Below are 22,481 nucleotides of genomic sequence, written 5' to 3' on the forward strand. Positions count from 1 at the left end.
CAAGTATGATTGTAATTTAATTTCAACTTTGGTAAATATGGCCTGCGTGCCATTATTTATTTTGTAAGTAGATTATGCTTTTATTTCATTTAATTATAATCAAAGCCCATGAAGGAAGCCCAGATGAGCCAAGGCCCATGATGGAAGCCCAGAAGCAATCGAAGAAACCCAAAATGTTTTTAGACCTCCCCGTGGATAGGTCTGTTTTGGGCGAATTTTGGGAGGTCTGGCCGAGACCTGCCCCTAGAACAATTCCAGGTCTGCTTCCAGCCAATTGCAACGCTTTTGTGCGAATATGTTGCAATTGGCTCAAATTGTCCAAAAATTGCCGTTTTGTCGTCTCTCCACGTAATACATCCTTGTTCTTGCCCTGTAACTCACTCGGATAAATTGTCAACCTTGTGAGGGTGTGTGAGGGTATAAAAATAAACTAAAAACTCGTGAATTAAATTAAAATTACGTGACAGTGTGTGAAATTGTGAATTGAAGTGAATTTTAACAAAACTAATACTAAAGTAATAAAAGGACACACAAAATGGATGAAATTATGACTCGGTTTTACTGTGAAATTGGGCGGCAACAAGATGTTTGTTAAGGTATTCTAATGTGTTTAATAAAGACGTAATTTATGATGTAAATTAGTAGTTAGCTTGAGTGAGTATATACAATGGTTCCGAGCTTTGGTTATATTGTGATCACAGGCACATGTCTCGGAAGAGAGATGATATAGTGTTATTTTGCTCTAAATTGAGCTTGTACTGTGTCTTGCAAGAGTAGACGATAATAGTACCATTATGATAAAAAAATTATATTATGAATTTTAAGGTTGCGTGTCTTGCAATAGTAAACAATAGCGCATACATATTTATAATGATGATAATCATGAGACCATTAAATACATTTCACTTAAGTTAGCTCAACCCTTAAATAAAATATATAGTAGTTAATTAATGTGTCCTATTGTGTGATCACGATAATTAAATATGCATGTTGTAAATAGGATGGTATGAGCATGTGGATTGTTATATGAACAATTAGCTATCTTACTAGTCCTAGCTTACTCCCTCTCCATGAGTTTTCTTTTGGGTAAAGTTTCTTAATTAAATGTTTAGCAGTGTATTTGTAGGGACAGTCAGTATGTAAATCTACACTGCAATGTTCAATTTATAGTGGAAGCTTATCATTAAGTTTTGATATATTAAAGTTGATAAGTTAATCTATCATTATGGTTATGACGATTGCGTTTAATGACATTACATGTTTAGGATAGTCCAAATTCATGCATTAAATACTTAAATATTGACCGTATAAGAAGAAAACTAAAGGGGTGCTGCATTTCTTGATTAAACTCTTGAGCTTTAATATTTACACATATTGAGCACTTCTATAATGGCTTATCTAACATAAGTATTTGTGAGGGTTGAATGTGTGTGTAAATTAAATTTCAAGAGTTTTATCTAGAAAAATAAATGATATGGAGCTCAACATTAAAACCTTAAAAGTTGAACCCTTGTACTATTAGTTGATAAAATAAAATAAAATAAACAGTATCGAGACATTAAATGAATCAAATTGAATATACATATATAAAAAGATTGGTTCACCATCCTTGGTAGTAAATAGGTCTAATTACATTTATTGGTAACTAGCTAATCTTAATTAGACGACATAGAAATAATTATCACAATGAAATTGAGAAATATATACGACTAGGGATTATTATTGTTATTATTATTATCATTAGAGCCTAAGAGAGAAAGAAGAAAAGTCCTATAACTACCCGAAGTTTCAGAATGAACAGCTTCAGTTAATGATTTCTTATATAACTTTCGATATTCTTGCTTTATTCGTTGCATATCAACTTCTGCTCTTGTCACCACTACTCTTATTAGCGTTGTGTCTTTTGTTCCTAATCCTTTCATTGACTTGCGCAAAACCTGTATGTATGTATATCACTTACAAATAAATATTATTAATAGTAATATTAATGATATATATATATATGTATGTATGTATGTATGTATGTATGTATATAATTAATACCGTTGCGAAGTACTTTGCAGGATTATCAGCACATTGTAGAATTGTTAATAGACCATAGCGAAAACTCCCACTTGTTCCTTTCTTTATTGCCTTAAATGTATATATCAATATAGTTAGTTCGAGTGTTATCAATATCTAAGATATATAATTAGAGATAATGAGGGTTATATGTATATGTACCCTTCTCAAATCTGTTGCATACATTTTGTGGTAAGCAGATTGAAGAGCAACCAAATGGGATCTGCTTCTTTCACTGAAAATTTGGATCAAACCCATTTCATCCATTTCGAATTTCTTGTGTACACCTATAGCTTTAGCATCATTCTCCACCTGCAATTTATCAATTTCTGGGCCTTCGTAGCGTGTGGTGCTTGTGTATGCTAGCAACAACTATAATTATAATTAATTAGTAAATTAGTGTAACAAATCATATAGATGACATTAATAACAATAGTATGAACCTGCTTATGATTGCCTGATGTGTGTGCTTCAATATCAGACTGGAGGCGAGTATCATAAGTAGAAGCATATGCCTGCTTCAATTGTCGAATATGAGAAGAAGAACGAGAACATAATATCTCAGTTGCAGTTTTAAGTTCAACCATTGGTCCTGAGAGAGCCTGCCTCAGTATGCTCACATCTCTATCCATTTGATTTTGCATCCACAACATTATTGCTTTCTGTGATTCATATATCAACTAACATTAATATAAGAATAAATTAAGATAATAATAATAATAAGATGCATGGATGTACCTTAAGATGACCATGAAGCTCCGAAGATAATTGTTTCTTGAGATCATAAGAGTAAGTTGTTTCATATTCTTGTTGGATATCATCGCGCTGTGATGCATTTCTATGTGCAAGAATGTTGATGATTATTCCAGCATCACATCCTATTCCTGTTCATTATCCACCATTTTGAGAACAAACAAATATGTTATGCATAATCATATCTTATTGAATAACAAACAATAATTTATATTTTCTCAAATTAAGATTTTGCATTATGGGCAAGATATAAGAAACATAAACAACAAATGGAAAAGAAAAACCTTTAAAAGCACGATTGAGTTGTGTTGCATCATCACGAGCAGAAAATGGCCCTGAAGGGATAATCAAAGTTGACATATTTCCACACAGAACTTCTTTCTGATAATAGAAGCGCTTGTAAACAAATCAAAATTTAAGAGAGAAAATCAAATTCAAAGAGAAAAAACGGGAATGTCATAAATCAAATATGACCACAACTTTCATGCCACCAGAATTTTCTACTGTCTAATTTAATACAGATGTTCCATTTTACTTTCTACTTTATATTTTTCCCGATTTACAAGGATATTTTTTATTAATCTAAATTCATCTATAAATACATTTTTAAAAAGTTATATACATATAGTATTGGATAAATTGAACTTCATATGTGAAAATACAAATAATTTGAATCACTTATCATAAATACAATATGTTATTTATAGCATTTAAGTTCAACTACAAGGAAAACAATTGACGTGAGCGTTGTGACCTTGCCCTTTTGTGAGGATGCTCTTCATGTGTAGGAGGAAATTTTGAATATTACGATATATATAATCCTTTAGTTACAAAAGATTCTTTTTTCTTACACTCTCAAAGATTTTAGCAGCATCCTTTTTATCCTTATATTTTTAAGGAGTATCATACAATGCAAGTATTTTACTATTATTATTATTAGTAGGTTTACATGAGCTTAAACACTATAGATCAGGTCAAGTGTTCCAAATAATGGAAAAAAGACCAATAATGGTGACAAGTAACAATATGGAATTAACCTTCGTTATCAATTTTTCTCGACTTGAATGAATCTTTGAGGAACCTAAAAAATAAGCAATAACCTAACCACAATAATGCAATGATACACAGAAATGGCAGCCGCAACAATCAAAGACAACATCTATAATTTTTACATGGAAATCCCCCTCAATGAGAGGAGTAAAAAACCACGGGATTGTAGTCCGCTTAATACTTCTACTATATCAAATAATGGACATAAAACGATAGTTCATCTCTAGAAAATACTAGAGGCATACATAATCAATGTCACACTATTGGAAATCTCCCTCAAAAAGTATGGAACCAAAGAGAAAAACACAAAAGATGAGAAATACGCCAAAAGATACAATTTGCCAACAATCTGCATTATGGACGAAAATACTCTTAGGAGCTCATAATCTGATCTCGACCGGTCAAAACAAGAAACAATATTTTAGGAAACTTGTGTTCAAAAATCATGGTGGTGCAACGGTTCAATCTCCGAAAAAATTGATCTACTACAACTAGGGAAAATAGAGAAAAAATACATATTTTCTCTCCCTTTCTATATTATGCATGTGTTCTTCACTTAATATCTCAGTTAAAACTTACCCTTATATATCCTAAGGGCTCATTTGGTTCGCGGAATAGAATGAGAATATAATAGCTATTCTTAAAAAAAATAGTTATTCCCACCTTTGATTCAATGTTTTTTATGGAATAACTATTCCATGGAATCCATATTCCTTGTTTTCATGGAATAGTTATTCTTCAATTTATCCAAGGAATAACCTATTCCTAATATTGGATTCTTGTCATTTACAAAATCACCCTCTATTAAATCCTCAATTTCTCTCTAGTCAATTTCTCAAATCCTATATATTTTGGCGAATCCATAATTTATATCATAAAAAAACGTGAAAAATGAAAAAATGAGGAAAACCTTAAAAAATGTAAAAATATGAAACACGAAAAACGTGAATAACGTAAAAAGGTTATAAACACGAGAATATGCAGAAAAACGTGAACAAACGCGAAAAAAAGAAAACGCAAAAAAAAACAAACAGATAAAAAACACAAAACATAAATAACGCGAAAAAGTGACAAAACGCGAAATGTACGAAAACGTAAAAAATACAAAAAACACGAAAACATGAAAAAATACGAAAAACACAAAAATGTGAAAAAAATATGAAAACGTAAAAAATGCTGAAACACAAAAACGTGACAATACGTGAAAAACGCGAACAAAAAACAAAAACGTAAAAAACACGAAGACGTGAAAAAAATACGAAAAATATGAAAAAACGTGAATAACATGAAAAAGTAACAAAATGCGAAAAATACAAAAACGCGAAAAAAACAAAAAAGGGAAAAACTGAAAAACTAAAACCTGAAAATGTAAAAATGTTAAAAATTTTAAAAATACAATAACGTGAATAACACGAAAATGTGACAAAATGCGAAAAATATGGAAATGTCAACAAACGCGGAAAACAAGAAAACTTGAAAAACACGAAAAACGTAAAAAATGCAAAAAACATGAAAATATGTAATAAACACATTTTTCACATTTACGTGTTTTTAACGTTTTCGTGTTTTTTGTGTTTTTCGTTTTTTTCGCATTTTTCGCCTTTTTACAATTTTTTCATTTTTTTTTATCTTTTTATTGTTTTTATTGTTTGTTTTTATTGTTTTTATTGTTTTTGTTCTATTTTTTATGTTTTTTTCCATCTTTCATGTTTCCCTTTTTTATTTTTGTATATATTTTTTAAAATAATATATTTAAATATTTAAATAATTTATAGTAATAATTAAAATTTTAAAAGAAATAAGAAATTACATTTGAGGGTAATGTTGTCATTTGAATAAAAAAATTATCTATTCTATTCAATCTTATTCCACCAACCAAGCATAGGAATAGTTATTCCTAAGGATTTTTTATTTCATTCTTCGCTATTCTATTCCTTTGGAATAGCCATTCTATTCTATTCCATTCCATTTCGCCAACCAAACGGCACCTAAGAGTTAACACATGGGCCTAACTTGTTTTGGACTCCTCATGGGCCATAAAGGCCTAACAAATCTCCCACTTTCTAACTAGGAAGAGTTCTCCATCCGGACAATAGAAATACATACCTTCAGCTTCACTACAAGAAATTCATCATTTCTTGACTGATAAGTCCTTATTTACATATTTATGCATGCATATTCATATTTATATTAATGCATTTAGCTTAGTTTAGGATAGTTTTTGGAAAGATTTCACTTGTTTGTTCATGATTTGTCATAAGATAGGTTTGAAACACATAAAAACTCAATATGAAGAAATATCAGCAAGGAACAGGCCAAAGACAGAAGAATTGAGCCAGAAATAGGGCAAAATCATTTGTCACGTTCGTGACCCATCTTTCTCGAATGTGACATGACTTAAACTTGAGCATTGACAGAAAGCCATCTGTCGCGATCGTGACAGACAACTTCGCAAACTTTGCATGGCAAAGTAAAGTCACGAATGTGACACTCCTGTCTCATTCGTGATCGATGTCTTTACTACAAAAAGACATGATTCTTTAGTACAAATGCATCTCTTTCAACCTGAATCATCATTCTTCTTCACCACAGGCTGTGACTCTCCATAACAAAACTTGAAGAGTTATCATCTTGAAAAGACACAATCCCTCATCCACTATAAGAAGGATACTCCTCTCTCCAGACAAGATACAATACAACAAGCAAGAAGATAAAAATACAGATTGATACTCTGTAGAGATAAACTGAAGATATTAAGATTCTATAGTTTCTAAGCTTGAAATTCCAGCATTGAAGGAAGCAAGATCGAGAGATACACTTCCTCGAGATACAAGATACGAGATACCAAAGAAGAAGCCGCCTAGAGGCCTGACAACCTTACAGAGATAGTAAAAGGATTCATAACCTTTTTGTCCATTGTTTGCAGGCTCTTCCATCCATTTGTTCCCTGCAACATAAAATACACAAGTTAATTGAATGCTGATCTTAATGCCAAGTGCCTCTATTGTGCCACACACTCTAATATCATAATTATAGGGCCATTATAAACTCAATTGGAAGTGTTGCATACCTTGGCTGGTTCAGTCTTAAATCAATTATGCACATCCAAATTATAAACTCAAACACCTCCAAATATGCAAACAAAACGCAATTTAATACAAAACATAGAGATGTAATAGTAATCTAAGTAGCACAAAAGTAAAATTCAATTCTAATTGAGTTTTTAGATAATAATGACTGGCAAAAAATGGGAAGGGAAAAAGAATAATGGAGTCCACGAATATCTAGAGCATTATGTGCACAAGGGAGACCAAACTTCTATTTAGAGAGTCCTATTCTCCAACTTCTGATTCATTCTATCATAAAGATTATGGTCATACAATAAGCCACGTTCCAGTTCACTTATGAGTATCAAGAAGGGAAGAAATAGTTCCTGAACAACAACAACAACCCTTTGTAACTAAGTCCAATGCTTCATTGAGACTTGATCATGTTCTGAAATACATTTTTCTACTATGAGTTCATTGATTTACAATAATTCTGCAGCAATGATGCACTTCTCCAATTTCTCACAGGAAGTTATTTATATGCATATATGATTGCACTCGGGGTAAATAAAATATAATGTCTTCAATTCAATGCTTTAACTATTATCTACTAGTAGAATTTGCTCACTCCCACTGTCAAAGCCTTCCAATTCAAAGCTTCCGAAGAGCAACAATATGACCTGATACTAGCCCGGCGAACTGCTATGATCAAGTGAGGAAGGTTCACACTCTCTGGCACCCATTCTGCAGATGATTGTAAACTTATAAAAATTTGTAACAAGCATATAGTTAACAACAACAACAACAACAACAACAACAAAGCCTTAGTCCCGAAATGATTCGGGGTCGGCTAACATGAACCATCATATAAAACCGTGAAAATCAAGTCGTGTCAGCGACACAGATTCGCTCCCTCCACTCCGTCCTATCCACTACCATATTTTCCTCAATTCCCAATAAACTCATATCACTCTCGATCACCCTCCTCCAAGTTTGCTTAGGTCTTCCCCTACCCCTCACCACTACATCCCTTTGCCACTCTTCGGTTCTCCTAACCGGCGCATCAAGCGCTCTACGTCTCACATGGCCAAACCACCTTAGTCGGTTTTCTCTCATTTTATTCTCAATAGATGTGACCCCTACTTTTGTCCTAATTATTTCATTACGCACCCGGTCCTTTCTCGTGTGACCACACATCCATCTCAACATACGCATCTCCGCCACCGACATCTTATGGATATGGCAGTGTTTCACTTCCCAACACTCCGTACCATATAACAATGCTGGTCTAATTGCCGTCCGGTAGAATTTTCCCTTCAATCTATTAGGCATGCCGGGATCACAAAGGAAACCCGTAGCACTCTTCCACTTCGACCAACCAGCTTTAATCCTATGAGCAACATCTCCATCTACTTCTCGATCCGTTTGGATAATAGATCCTAAATACCGGAAGCAATCCGAGGCCTAAACAACTCTCCCATCTAGGGTGATTGTCCCTGCCTCCCTACTCCTACGGCCGCTAAACTTACACTCCAAATATTCTGTCTTACTTCGACTCAACTTAAAGCCTCTAGATTCTAGAGTTTGCCTCCATAGTTCCAACTTCATCTCCACTCCTTCTTTCGTCTCATCAACCAACACAATATCATCTGCAAACAGCATGCACCATGGTATACCATCTTGAAGTGAACTTGTTAGTTCATCCATAACGATGGCAAAAAGAAATGGGCTTAGTGCGGAACCTTGATGCACTCCAATCGTAATAGGAAACTCTTCAGTCTTCCCAATACTAGTACGTACACTCGTGCATACTCCCTCATACATGTCCTTTATGATGTCAATATATTTCCGCGAAATGCCTTTCCTTATCAAGGCCCACCAAAGTACTTCCCTTGGTACCTTATCATATGCTTTCTCCAAGTCAATGAAAACCATATGCAAGTCTTTCTTCTTATTTCGATAGTGCTCCATTAATTGTCTCATTAGATGGATGGCTTCCATAGTTGATCTTCCCGGCATAAAGCCAAACTGGTTTTCCGAGATCTTCACCGTCCTCCTTAGCCTTTGTTCAATCACTCGCTCCCAAAGTTTCATAGTGTGACTCATTAATTTGATTCCCCGATAGTTGGCACAATCTTGGACATCGCCTTTGTTCTTATACAAAGGGATTAAGGTACTTTTCCTCCATTCTGATGGCATCTTATTGTTTCTCCAAATTTTGTTGAAGAACGTCGTCAACCATTCAATTCCTCTTTCTCCCAAACATCTCCAAATCTCAATAGGGATGCCATCAGGTCCTACTGCTTTCTTCAACTTCATCTTACTTAATGCCATTTTTACTTCACCCTTTTGAATTCTCCGCAGGCATTCATGATTTATCATATCGTGATGGATACTTATATCTCCAACATCTTGTTGGCGATCTCCATTAAATAAGTCATCAAAATAGGACCTCCATCGTTCCTTGATATCCTTATCTCCAACTAGGACTTTCTGGTCCACATCCTTCACACATTTAACTTTTCCGAGATCTCGCGTCTTCCTATCTCTCATCCGAGCAATTCTATATATGTCTCTTTCCCCTTCTTTCGTATCCAATCTTGTATACAGATCCCGATTCACCTTTGCTCTAGCATCTCGTATGACCTTCTTTACTTCCCTTTTAGCCTCTTTGTATTTTTCGTAGTTCTCGTCACTCCTACATTTCCCCAATAGTTTATAGGATTCTCTCTTACTCTTTACTGCTTGTCGTACTTCTTCTGTCCACCAAGATGTGTCCTTACCCGGTGGCATGCTACCTTTAGATTCCCCTAGAACTTCCTTCGCTACTTCCCTTATACTATGCTCCATCTTATTCCATATCGAATCTATATCTGAATCCATATTGCAAGTCCAAATATCTTTTTTGGTCATCTCATCCACAAATTTTTGTTGATTCTCCCTTTGCAATTTCCACCACTTAATCTTAGTCTCTACTTGAGGTGTTTGTTTTCTTATACATTTCCTACTTCGAAAATCTAGCACCACTACTCTATGTTGGGTTGCCGTACTCTCACCAGGGATCACCTTACAATCAATATAACTCTTTCTCCAAGCACTCCTTACTAAGAAGAAGTCAATTTGGCTCGCATTACCGCCACTCCGATAAGTCACTAAGTGGGATGTTCTCTTCATAAACCATGTGTTCATGATACTCAAGTCATAGGCTGATGCGAATTCCAAAATATCATTTCCTGCTTCATTCTTATCTCCAAAACCATACCCTCCATGAACACTCTCAAACCCATCTCGCCTAGAACCCACGTGTCCATTGAGATCACCCCCTAGTACCATTTTTTCATCCCTAGGAACCTGTTGCACCACTTCCTCTAAGTCATCCCAAAAAGCTTGTCTTATAGACACATCTAATCCTATTTGTGGCGCATATGCACTAATGACATTCACAACCTCATCCCCTATCACTAGCTTAACACTCATAATTCTATCGCTCTTCCTAGACACCGCTACTACCTCATCAATATACTCCCTATCAATATGAATACCTACTCCATTTCTACCCTTATCCTTTCCTGAGTATCAAAGCTTATAACCCCAAGGAGCTATCTCTCTAGCCTTGGCTCCAACCCACTCGGTTAACAAGAATATAGTTAAAAGAGAGAAAAATTAAACCCTGCTAAGGAAGGTTGAACCTTCATAGGTGATTAATTTGATTAAGAAATAGTGCGAGCTAATTAGACTACGAATAACTCGAGAAATCTAATATCAAAACCTGCATTGATGAACTGCCAAACTCATGTTGCATCTGTTACATCCATTGTTCATTCATATTGTTAGTTCCACCTCTATGATAACACGTTATCATCTAAGCACTATCAAGGTTTCAAAAGTATTTTACTATTGATATGCATGCAATTTCCATTTTATGATTCAAATGCAAGGACCAGTATAGAAAGCCATAAGCACAACAAAACTGGTAACCGTGTACTTATATGAGAAAGAGGTGAAGGATAAATAGCTGGTGAAATAAAATTTAAAACAAACCCAGTCAAGGATGAAGCCAGATGCGTATAAGGATATTAATATGCCAGACCCAAACCATATTCACCTGACCATTCATTTGATTCAACGCCCTAGAGGCCGTGGCTTCCGAATCAAACTGCACAAACCCATATCCTTTCCACTAAAAACTATAAAATCAATTAACATTGAGATGGATAATTCATGTGATCAATTATGCTCAGCAATCCTGATCTGTAACTTGGATAAATAAGCTCAACTCCTAGCTCTCTTTTCATGCGACTATTGCATACACGTTTCTCACCTCTTGAACTATCCTTCTCGTATGCTACAACTCTTTCACATGGTGCACTTTTCTTCACCCAGCCACCCCACTTCTTCTCAACTAACTCCTCTGCGTATGCAAACACTTCCTCACAAGAGGCCGGATCATCATCTACAATGTTGTAAATTCTCCTGACAATCACATATTTAATCAGACTTGAGGCGTCGTCACCGTATTATGAACAGAAAGAGTCAATTCACAAAAGATACATCATCATAATAACAATAGTTCTACAACAGTAATCCTAATTGCACTTGCAGCTGCATTTAAGTACTGCATGAGGTTAACAATAAACCAGAACATCCTTTTCTACAGCGGGGAAATGCAGAATGAAGGAATGGGGGGATAGCCTACCTAAACGATGGCTTCTTGATGCTCGCCGTGAGTGCTTGACATATATCCTCAACATGAATTCTTCATGTGTACTGCCTGGATATTCTCATTTTCTGACTTTTTGATAAAGCTTCCTGCTTAATTGTGGTGTCAACAGGTCCCCGCTGAGCGAGGGTCCGGGGAGGGGTCCCACCACAAGGGTGTACTGGGGCAAGCCTTTCCCTGCCAATTTATTTGGCAAGAGGCCGCTCCTAAGACTCGAACCCGTGACCTCTTGGTCACACGACAACAACGTTTACCGTTGCGCCAAGGCTCGCCCTCTAATAATAATAATAATCTCAAAGATGTAGCCTAACTATAGCCTTCCAAGCAAATTGAACATTTAGATAGCTAATTAACCAAAGAGATATGCATGCTAAGGAAACGCTGGTCCAAGCCAAATGGTGTTGCTGATATTTAATGTTGAGAATAATATGTATATTGTACATGTACACAGCTTAAGAGGTTGAAATTCAGCATGCATGCACATATAAGGATAGTAACCACCACGTTCTACCAGGGCCGTAGATACCTCCGAGTCGAAATATTTGTGTTGGAATCCCAAAACTGTCGCCCCAATTTAGCCATCCCTCCTCAGCAGGTAACCTTGATTTAGCTGCCTTACTCATAGGATTTGCTGGGTAAATGTCACATGATTGAAAAACAAAGTAATCAAATCCACAAAATGGATAATTTGATTCCAAGTTGGACGGTAAAGAAGACAAACAAGTATGAGAAACAAAATTTAACTACATTACATGTGCCTGTGCCTCTTTATTGTAAAATGCAAGAAACACATCAACCTTCAAAATTGACCCAATATGCACATTTAATAATGACTCATCACCTCACTTCCTTCTTTATTGACTTCATCATTCAATAAACTATGGACTACTCATATTAATAAAGGGTCCACTGAAAATTGAATTTAGTATAAAGTTCAACATTATTTAATATATCACATTATTTACCATGTTTTTGTTCATGGGATAAACTCAGCTTGTACCTAGGCAGCTAATAATACTAGAGATAAACAATTTCTCCGCATGCTTCCTTGCAGGACAACCTCTTATGCTGCTACATTTATAATAACCCATGCACAAGTTCAAATTTGACATCTCAATCAAGATAAATTCTTTAAAGATCTTGATACAGATCGGGTAACGGGCGATAGTTTTCAATCGTAAACTACCAAAGATATTCTCAAGCTAAACTTGAAGGAGCCGTGAAACCCCCAAATTTACAAGCTAAACTTGAAGGAATTAGAAATCCCCATTGTTAAGAGGGATGAACCCTAAAAACATTCTCAAAGAGAAGATATAATTTGATTGATAAAAAGTTGTATATCCTTACAAAGATGGGGTTTAAATACCCCCCTAAAGAAAACTAAAGAAATAATTACCCCTACTAGGGTTACAACTAAAGAAAGAAAATAAAGGGTAAAATAGGTAAGTGTATATTCTTCCTTGTGAAGGAAAGAAAACTTAAATAGGCAGGATGTATATCCTTCCTTGTTTAAGGAAGGAAAGCTTGCAACTATCCTTCCTTAAACAAGGAAGGAAAGTTCACTCCTTGTAAAAAGGAAGTATCTCTAGGACCCGCCTCAATTATTCATCCAGTATACGCCATTAGGTGCACATGTTGTTCGTATTGCCCACATCTGAATATGATCTGCCAGGATTCAATGTAGAGTGAGATCCGCCAATCTGGGTCAAAGTAGATACGATAGGTAGATCCGTCGAAGTAGATATACATCGACAGAAATACAATGAATAGATATGCCAAGGTAGATCCACTCAGGTAGATACTGGAAGTAGATACGTCGATGAGTATATACGCCAATGTAGATATGTCGAAGTAGGTCCGCTCAACTAGATATTTGAAGGAGATACATCAATGTAGACACATCGAAGTAGATCCGCCCAAGTAGACACCTGAAGGAGATACATCAACGTAGACACATCGAAGTAGATCCGCCCAAGTAGACACCTAGAGGAGATACATCAATGTAGACACATCGAAGTAGATCCATCCAAGTAGATACCTGAAGGAGATAGGTTGAAGTAGATCTGCCTAAGAAGATACTTGAGGAGGATACGTCGAAGTAGATCAGCCCAGGTAGATGCTTAAAGGAGATACGTTGAAGTAGATACACTGAAGTAGATACGTTGAGTAGATCCATCAAAGAGATCCGTAGAGTAGATCCGTCGAAGAGATCCGTTGATGAGATCCGTCAAGGGGGATCCGTCAAAGGAGATCCATCAAAGGAGATCCGCCAAAGGAGATCCATCGGAGAGATCCATCAAAGGAGATCCGTCGAAGAGATCCGTCGAGGAGATCCTTTAAAGGAGACCCGCCGAAGGGATCCATCAAAGGAGATCTGTCAAAGGAGATTGACGCGGCCTCACGCGGTTGTGGAGCGAGGCCGATCTTAGGGATAAGTGTACCCCATCGTTATCAAGTAATAAAATTCTGGAAAGTCCAGGTATCGTCCACAGGATTTATTTCTGCAAGTATCGAGTTACTTGGTTTCAGGTGTTATCTAGGCTTAGGGGGTTTTGAGTTGGTTTTTCTTAAGTTAATCTACTCCTAGGTTGAATTATACTACTCCTAGCTAAGTTATCTGATTCTAACTAAGTTATTCTACGCCTAGTTAAATTACTCTACCCCTAATTAAGTTAAACTACTCCTAAGTGATCTTTTACCAATGCAATTATCCGAAGGAACATGAAGGGATACGGCAATAATGAAAATAGATTGTTTAAGCAATTGAATTAAAACCTAAGTCACTTGTGTCCGAGGCGATTAACCCGACCTATCCTCCTAAAGTCCCTAGTTCGTGATTCTCTTGTAAGGCCGAAACTAGCTCTAAGCCTCAGCAATTTGGGCTTAATCTTCTATAGGGTCGTCAATCCTATAGGCACTGACTAGGTCAGATTCAGCTCACAATATGTGCCAACTTGATTTTGGGATTATCGAATGAGTTAAACCAATCAGACAAAGCGTAAAACAAAGATTAAAGCATTAAAACAATTGAATGAACAAAAACAATAATATATATCAAAGATGAAAGTATTGTCACGAAGTTACAATGAGCCTAGGATTCATAACATGTATCAGAGGCTAGACATAATGTAAAAGAAGAAAAATCCCTTTCAGGGAACCTGCCTACCAATGCAGGCGTCTTCCTAGGACTTAAGGATGGAGCTTGAGCAATCCTCGGTGAGCGGAGCTTCGGAGGTGTCTTCAATGGAGGTTTGAAGGATATGGAGGAGGTGGAGAGGATTTCTCAAGATGAAAAGCTAAGAAAATTACAAAAGATAAAAGATATCTAATTACATTGGAAAAATCCTATTTATAGGCGTGGCTCGGGCCCTTTTGATGACCTAATTCATGTCCTTATGCAGGTAGGAAGTCGTGGGGTCCATCGTGGCATCGTGGGGGCGGAATTGGTCTTTTTGACCAATTCCCGCAGGTCTGCTCGCCGAGCAGGGCGAGCTGCTCGGCGAGCAGGCACTGCTCGTCGCGAGTAGGCACAACCTGCTCGGCGAGCAGGCCTCTAGGGGCCTGCTCGGCGAGCAGGCACAGTGCCTGGGCGGTGCCTGGGCAGTGCCTGGGCAGCTCGCCGAGTAGCGCCTGGGCAGCTCGCCGAGCAGCGCCTAGGCTGCTCACCGATGCTCAATTCACCGAGCGACTGCCGGGGGTCCCCGAGACACGATTTTTGCCTGAAATTGATCATGTTTTAACCTGCACACGCACATAAACTTCAAACAACATTAGTCCAAAGGCTAAATTGACCCGCCAATTAATTGCTTATTTTAAGCAAACGCTTCGTTTGGTGCGACTTTTGACGGATCAATTAGCTTCAAAAGATAATGGAATTATAATATGCATGCCATATTGGCCGTATTTGCCTAAATTGATCATAAAACGAGCCTGAACAACGAAAAGTAAATAAAACATTTCCAATTTCTAACTAACTCACACAAAAGCATTTAAATGCGAGAATTGCTCGCTTATTAACTAAATAACGCTAAAAACCATTCTAAAATCGTACCCAAAGATAGGGGTTTTTGACCCATATCAGAGATCCGTCAAAGAGATCCGCCCAGGTAGATACACTTAAAAGAATAAGATATACTAGACTTTAAGTGTGTCTTCCTCCTCTTCTGAATCACTTTCCCCACATACCTGACGAAATTTGTTACCTTGCTACTTCCCTAGCCTGGACTTGGAATTTGTTGAAAAGATGTCTGCATCATACTCTCTTTCTTAAAAACAAAAGAAATAGGATCACACTTGCCTTTAAACACCAGCAGACCATGTGCTCTTTATCACTCGAACTGCCCTTCCCATTCGTCAAGTGTTCCATGAAGCTCTTGGTTATCGTCATCATAGGTGTACTCATTTTGGCTCCCTCCAACATCCTCCAACTCATCATCACAGTAGAAACTATCTTCATTATCTTCATAATTAGGAGTTCCGCTTTGGTTCCACTCAATGTCCCTTGACTCATCTTCATAAAACCTACCTTCATCAGCTTCATAAGTATATTCATTTTGGTTCCACTCACCATCCTCCAACTCATCATCACAATGAAATTTGTTCTCCTCATCTTCATATGTGGCCTCACTTTAGTTCCACTCAGTGATTTGATGCTCATCTTCATCATAATAGGTTTCATCATCCTCATCATAATCAAGTTCATTCTCATGATGACGAAATCTACCTTCATCATATAACTTACCATCAAAATCACTCTCTTCCCCTTCATTCCCCTTCCGGGACCCATTATCATCATACTCAAGCTCATTGTTGCTATCCAACTCGCTTTCATAATGGTCCTCCTCTTTATCAATCTTCCACTCGAGTTCATCTCCTTCACGATTATTTCCAAATTTGTACAGCTCCTCTTCCTCCACCCAATCTTTCCCACGACCTCTCGCTTCCATCCGCTCCTTCTTATAGTTCAAGCCGACCACTCCATTTATCGAGTGGTCCGACTTAAACGACGTTCGACATCCGAGCATTTTTTATCCGCCAACATCTCTCCTATCACCATAGCCATCAACCCCCACACATAAAATAAATCCCTCATCCGCCTTAAGAGGATCCGCCAGCCCAAGGTCACCCTTCACTACTTTAACAATACGGCTACCGCCTCCATTAAGCGTACACGTGAAGTTTTGTCTAAGGGGCATTTCATCAAACACATAGTACGCACCCTTTTCTACTTGAACTTCTTCAAAGTTCCTACATGCTAACCCCCCTTCCTCCTCATTCACAGATACATTTAAATTCTCATCCACAAATTCATTATCAACAACTCCACAATGAGAACTTAAATCACCAACAACATCACAAATAACCAAATCCTCACTAATGACAGGCATACCCACAACTTCCACAAGAATTGAAGGTTTTGGATTTACCTTTTCCTTAGGGAATAGAGGACATATTTGGCATGAATCTTTAGGGGGTGAGATAGTGGTTTCTCCATCTTGTTTTTGTTGGGCTCGACGTTGTCGTCTCCGGCTATTTCGGATGCTTCTGGTTCCTCTTTGCAGATTCTCCATCCTTTCTTGCTCCATGTTTTCTATTGTCTTTATCCTTACTTCGGCAAGCTTGAAATCCATCTCTTCAAGCTCGGCTTGCCATTCTTCAAAACTCTTGTCAGTGGCTACCATCGTCGAAAGAAGTTTTGGATTAGGAAACGATCGGCTCTGATACCAACTGATACAGATCGGGTAATGGGCGATAGTTTTCAATCGTAAACTACCAAAGATATTCTCAAGCTAAACTTGAAGGAGCCGTGAAACCCCCAGATTTACAAGCTAAACTTGAAGGAATTAGAAATCCCCATTGTTGGTCCCTTGTAAGGTTGCAAGTATAGTTCCAAGGGGGGGTTAGGAACTATTTAAACTTTTTCGCAATTAGGGCAGACTTCTTTTTCTAAGGAAAAAAGGTTTTAATAGCGGCGCTGAGTAAACAGCAAGATACTGGCTTAGTCAACTGGTGACTAGGTCAGTTTCTTAGCTTGAGTCAGGAGATAGCACTTAAAGTCTATTCCTGAGCTCAGATGTTCAGCACGCACAACTCAGCTTGACCTCTTTACTTGGTCAGTTTTTGGTTATTTCAAGCAAGCCATATATATAAGGAGTTAAAGGTAAGAAATACTTTACTCAGCAGATTTATCCAGGTTCGGCTTCTTCTAAGCCTACGTCCTGTCCCCGGAACACGTTCCGAGATTTCGAATCCTCTACTGAGCTCTTTAAAGGTAGAGCCTCAAACCTTTTACAATCTTAGCAACTAAGTATGACAAGAGTACCTTCCTCTATACCTCTACTCAATCCTAATCTCTCGCTGAGTACTATAACCGAGTACTCAGCCTCTCCTTTCTATCTTCTAGAAATGATAAGTGTTTGTCCTATACAAAGATTTGCTAAGACACTTTAGACGATTGAAATAATCACTCTAGACTTTTACACAGATATAAGAATTGTAGTGTAAGATTTGCTTTGCTTCTTTGCTTGCAGAACTTGTGTAGAAATTTGGTCAGCGTAATGGCTTGATCAAGTTCTGTGTAGAATGAAGCTTCTGATGGCACTATTTATAGAGACGTTTGGGCATCGGTCATTTCGAATTTCGAAATAACCGTTGGAGGGAAACGGCTTCCTATCGTTGTCATCCTGACTTGCTCAGAGCTCTCGGCCAATCAGATTTGTGTATCTTCTGTCCTCGGTCAGCTCAGCAGACTGTCTCTCCTTTTACGGTAAAGTCAATTGGACAGCATACTGTGTCGTCTGAACTTTACCCAAAATGGAAATACTTTGTCTGGAAGTTTTCTTAAGCCAGCTGCTGTCTTTGTACGTTTGTCGAATCTACTCAGCAGCTTCATCTTGAAGTTGTTCCCGAAGGTCTTCTAGATCCTTCTGTTGCTGAGTTGCGTTTTGTCCAAAACGGCAACGTTTTGACAAACGCGGGCCGAGTTGTACTGAGTTGTTTGACTTGGGCTTTAACACTTGTATTGGGCTTGGGCCTTTTAATTCTTGTGTCTTATAAACAGTTTTAACTCAACATTGAACAAACACATTAGTAGAATAAATCAAAGCATTTAAACTTAGTGTGTTTAGAATATTTTACTTAAACAATTCTGTCAAATCAAAATTATGTGGAAAGGTGTTTCAACAAACTCCCCCATTTTGATGTTGGCAAAACTGTTCAGCGAAGAACTCAGTATTGAGCTCCCCCATGATAGTTGACCGATTTCAACTTAGCAAACTCCCCCGTAAGGGTTGAGCTACTGACTTAGTTTTACTCTAAACATTTAAAGGTTTAATTCGAGTAAGTCTAAGGTCAGTTTTCAGATATAGGTCAGCTTATTAAACATATTCTATTTACTCAGTATTAAGCGGAAGGTTTAATCATATAGAGTTCGCTGAGTAATTTATTGTTCAATGGATTCTTAATAAACAATGTTTTATAAGCACATAGGACAATGTCAAACATGTTATCAGCATTTGATTCAGTCAATAAGATTTATAAGTATAAAACATAGCTGATTTAATTGAAGATACGTAATGACTCAGTACACAGTAACATATATTAACATATATCATAACTCAGGAATAGGAATAAAAGATGCAGATATGATATATTGATAGTAGTCAGTGTTTAGACAACAAAACTTATAGATAAGGCATATAGATTATATCTGACTTAGTCTATACTGAGCTAGCCTATCTATTTCTTTTTCTTGTGTTGCGACTGACTTCGCTCATGCTGAGCTCTAGCTGCTTGTTCTTTCTTCCCCGTTTTGTCAGCATCAGGAGGAGGAAGTCTGAAAGCATCAGTTAAGACAGCTCGAGTCAGTTCTTTAGACAGCTCCTTAAGTTTCTCAGCGCTTTCGTTGACGCCGTCAAAAATTGCAACTCCATCAGCTGATACCTCTTCGGGTACGTTGAGTTCAGCAGAACTGAGCATGTTTACGCTAAACGCTTGAGCTTTGCCTTGCTAGATGAGAGCTTCAGTAAGACCAGCAAAGATTTGGTGAAAGGTCTTTAAAAGGGTTGTGTCGTAATACTGACGTTGAATATTGTTATGACGAATGTGGTTGAAGGTTTTTGTTGTATGATAGACTGCATCTCATTCTGTTTCATTGCATCAGTATCCATTTCTTGCTTATTCAGATTCAGCAAGCGAATAGCCTCACCAATTTGCTCTACTGAGCACTGATTGTAAGAAACCATTTGCTCATTGGTCTTGAGTTGCTCGGTGTGAAGCTGAGAAAAGAGCATCTTGATTTCAGATGAAGTGGCATAGTCGGGATTCACAGCTGACAAGTTCTGAACTTGTTGGTGTAAAAAGTTCAAGTGTTGCACAGTTGTCAGCTGGATCTCAGCCAGCTTGGCAATTGAATCCTACTTAGCTTGCTGTGCTTGGAAGGTAATGATTACATTCAGCAAGTCCTTGAGTCCATTAACTTCGTTGAGAAGTTGAGTGACCTGGGAAAGCTGAGTGTTCTCAAAAGTTGAAGACCCAACAGCAGCAGGAGTGGACTGTTGAAGGTCTCTGATCAATGCTTGAACTGAGTCAATGATCTTTTTGCCGGACTCAGTGGCATTCAGATAGCTTTGAGAGCCTTCAGGGACATCAGTGTGACCGGAAGGAAAAGGAATGAAAGGAGTGACCTGGTCAGTGACTGGAATAGCATTTTCAATCTGCACTTGAGTTTTAGGTATAGTTGATTGATCGGTAGAGAGTTGAGTTGGAGAAGTGGTAATCCGAATACTGTCTGTGCTGACGGCAGAAGTGTGTGGAGTCAGCACCATGCTTGAAGAAATAGCATTCACAGTAATCGGCTCAACCTGACTGGTTGAGGTGGCGGAAGCATTTTGGTCGGCATGTTCCTGTTGAGAAGAAACAGAGGCTTGCTTTTCTAATGACGCCGATGCAGTAGAGGTAGGTTGGCGTTTGAAAAATTTGAGCTTTACTGAGGAGGGGTCCTTGGTTGTCTTTGAAATGACAAAGTCAGGAAGAGTTGGTGGTGGCACAAAATCTTCACTGACAGGCTTCTCACTGGCCTTAACCAACTTTCTTCTTCTATGAGGTGGAGTGATAGTTTGACTAGGATCTCCTGAGTGAGAAGGAGAAGATTCGTGTTGCTCATCATGAGGCTGGTCAGCTTGTTCTTGGACTGGATCAACATTGTGTTGATCAAGTACTTGCTCATCTCCAGCGACAAACCCATCATTGGCCTGCTCAGTCTCATGTTCACTGGCAATCTCCTCAGAGTCCTCAGCGTCATCTTGACCACTGGCCTCTTCTTCTTCTTCTTCTGTACTGTCACCATCGAGCTCTTCCTCTACTTGAGAGATGAAATGATCATCCAGTTGTACCTCATGTTCTTCGGACTCAGCTATTATACCTTGACACTGGGTGAAGTGAGAGTCACCCGGTACAACAAAGTCTGTAGGTATGGCATTGAGGGGAGTCAGTGTAGAAGGCTTCTGCTTTTTCTGAGGTTGCTCAGCAGTTTCCCCAGTTCCAGGCTCACCTTGCCTGCTTCGTTTCTCAGCTGACTTACCAGCTGACTTCTGTCTTTTTGCTGGAGACTCAACATTTTTAGAAGGAGTCTCAGTAGTTTTTCTTTTGCGGGAAGCTGGGGCCTTAGTCCTTCTCCCTTTCTTTGGCTCAGCAGTTCCCTCAGCTTGTCCAGCAGCAGCAGCAACTTTACCTTTCTTCAAAGGCTGTCCGAATTTTAGAGCTCTCAGCGAGGCAGCTGTTATCTCAGATCCTCGAGTCTTCTCCTCACCTTCGAGATCAACTTTATGGTCGATGAGGATTCTTGTGATGATTGATCCTAGCCTCAGCGTACCAGAGCTGCGTAGGAAGCCAGCGACAAGAAAAACTGGCATATTGATTGGAGTGTACGTCAGCATATGCCATATAAAGCATTGCTCGAAGTTTGTTGCTGATGTAGTGCAGTTGATCTTCGGGTAGATGAAGTAGGTCAGCAAGTAATGAGCCATCTTCTGGTGCTGACCCATAGATGAAGCTGAGACTTCTCCTGAGTGGCCCTCAGGTTTGCAGAAGTTGTGTGCATACCCAGTGCCATCCTGATCTCCAGATCTCCTCAGCCTTGCTCCCTCAGTTTTTAATTTGAGCAGATTGTCTAAGTAGAGAGGGTTGATGAAGATGGTTTTCTCTTTCACCACTGTACACAGATAGTCAGTGTTGTCATTTGCAACGCGGAGGTTGTGGTAAAACTCCCTTACCAGGTCAAGGTAGGTGTCATCCCTAACCGAAAACAGCTCCGTCCAGCCATTTTGTGAAATCCACTCGCAGAAGGGTTGTTCGTTTTGTACGAAGTTTTCTGATACCCATCTTGAGGGCTCAACTTTCCATTCACGGACGTTTTCAAAAACCTTTGAGTAGGTCCTGACTTTTACAGGCTTTCCCTGACCAGAGGTTTGGCCAGCTTTTCCTTTGCTCGGCGAGGTGACTTTGGTAGGTTCCGGCACAGAGGTTTGCCTGGAAGTGTCATCGGAGCTGGGCTTAGAGTGGCCAGCACCGGAGATGTTGTGGGAAACCTTAGTCATAGTTGAGGATGGGAAAGCTTAGAGGGTTTTTAGAGAGAAAGAATTTCTTTGCCAGAGAGTTCGATAAGCGTAAAGGATAAAAATGGGGAATTACCTATTATTTATAGAGGTGAGGAATGGATCTTATCGAATCCATGTGTCAGTTTTGCCTCGGGATTGTGAACCGACAATAATCCTAGCATTTATGACACATTCAGCGCGTATGTCATCCTAGGTGGCTATACTTGTGCTTTTGCAATGATTCTAACGGATATA

At 38.3% G+C, this 22,481-nt stretch overlaps 1 protein-coding gene and 1 pseudogene across 1 annotated transcript; both read right to left on the reverse strand.

Annotated features, from left to right (window-relative positions):
• Nucleotides 1–1,709: 1,709 nt before the first annotated feature.
• Nucleotides 1,710–3,181, reverse strand: LOC136208057 (annexin D5). The gene is made up of 6 exons (XM_065998895.1): nt 3,099–3,181; nt 2,800–2,945; nt 2,505–2,723; nt 2,224–2,433; nt 2,044–2,133; nt 1,710–1,937 (listed from the first exon to the last, which is right to left on the reverse strand). Exons 1-6 carry the CDS (start codon nt 3,172–3,174, stop codon nt 1,710–1,712), a joined length of 969 nt encoding a protein of 322 aa, XP_065854967.1. The 5' UTR covers nt 3,175–3,181.
• A 3,436-nt stretch (nt 3,182–6,617) lies between these two features.
• On the reverse strand, nt 6,618–13,807 carry LOC136208058 (uncharacterized; annotated as a pseudogene).
• Nucleotides 13,808–22,481: the final 8,674 nt, after the last annotated feature.

Source organism: Euphorbia lathyris, chromosome 10, assembly GCF_963576675.1.
Source record: "Euphorbia lathyris chromosome 10, ddEupLath1.1, whole genome shotgun sequence".
NCBI classification, from domain to species: Eukaryota; Viridiplantae; Streptophyta; class Magnoliopsida; order Malpighiales; family Euphorbiaceae; genus Euphorbia; species Euphorbia lathyris.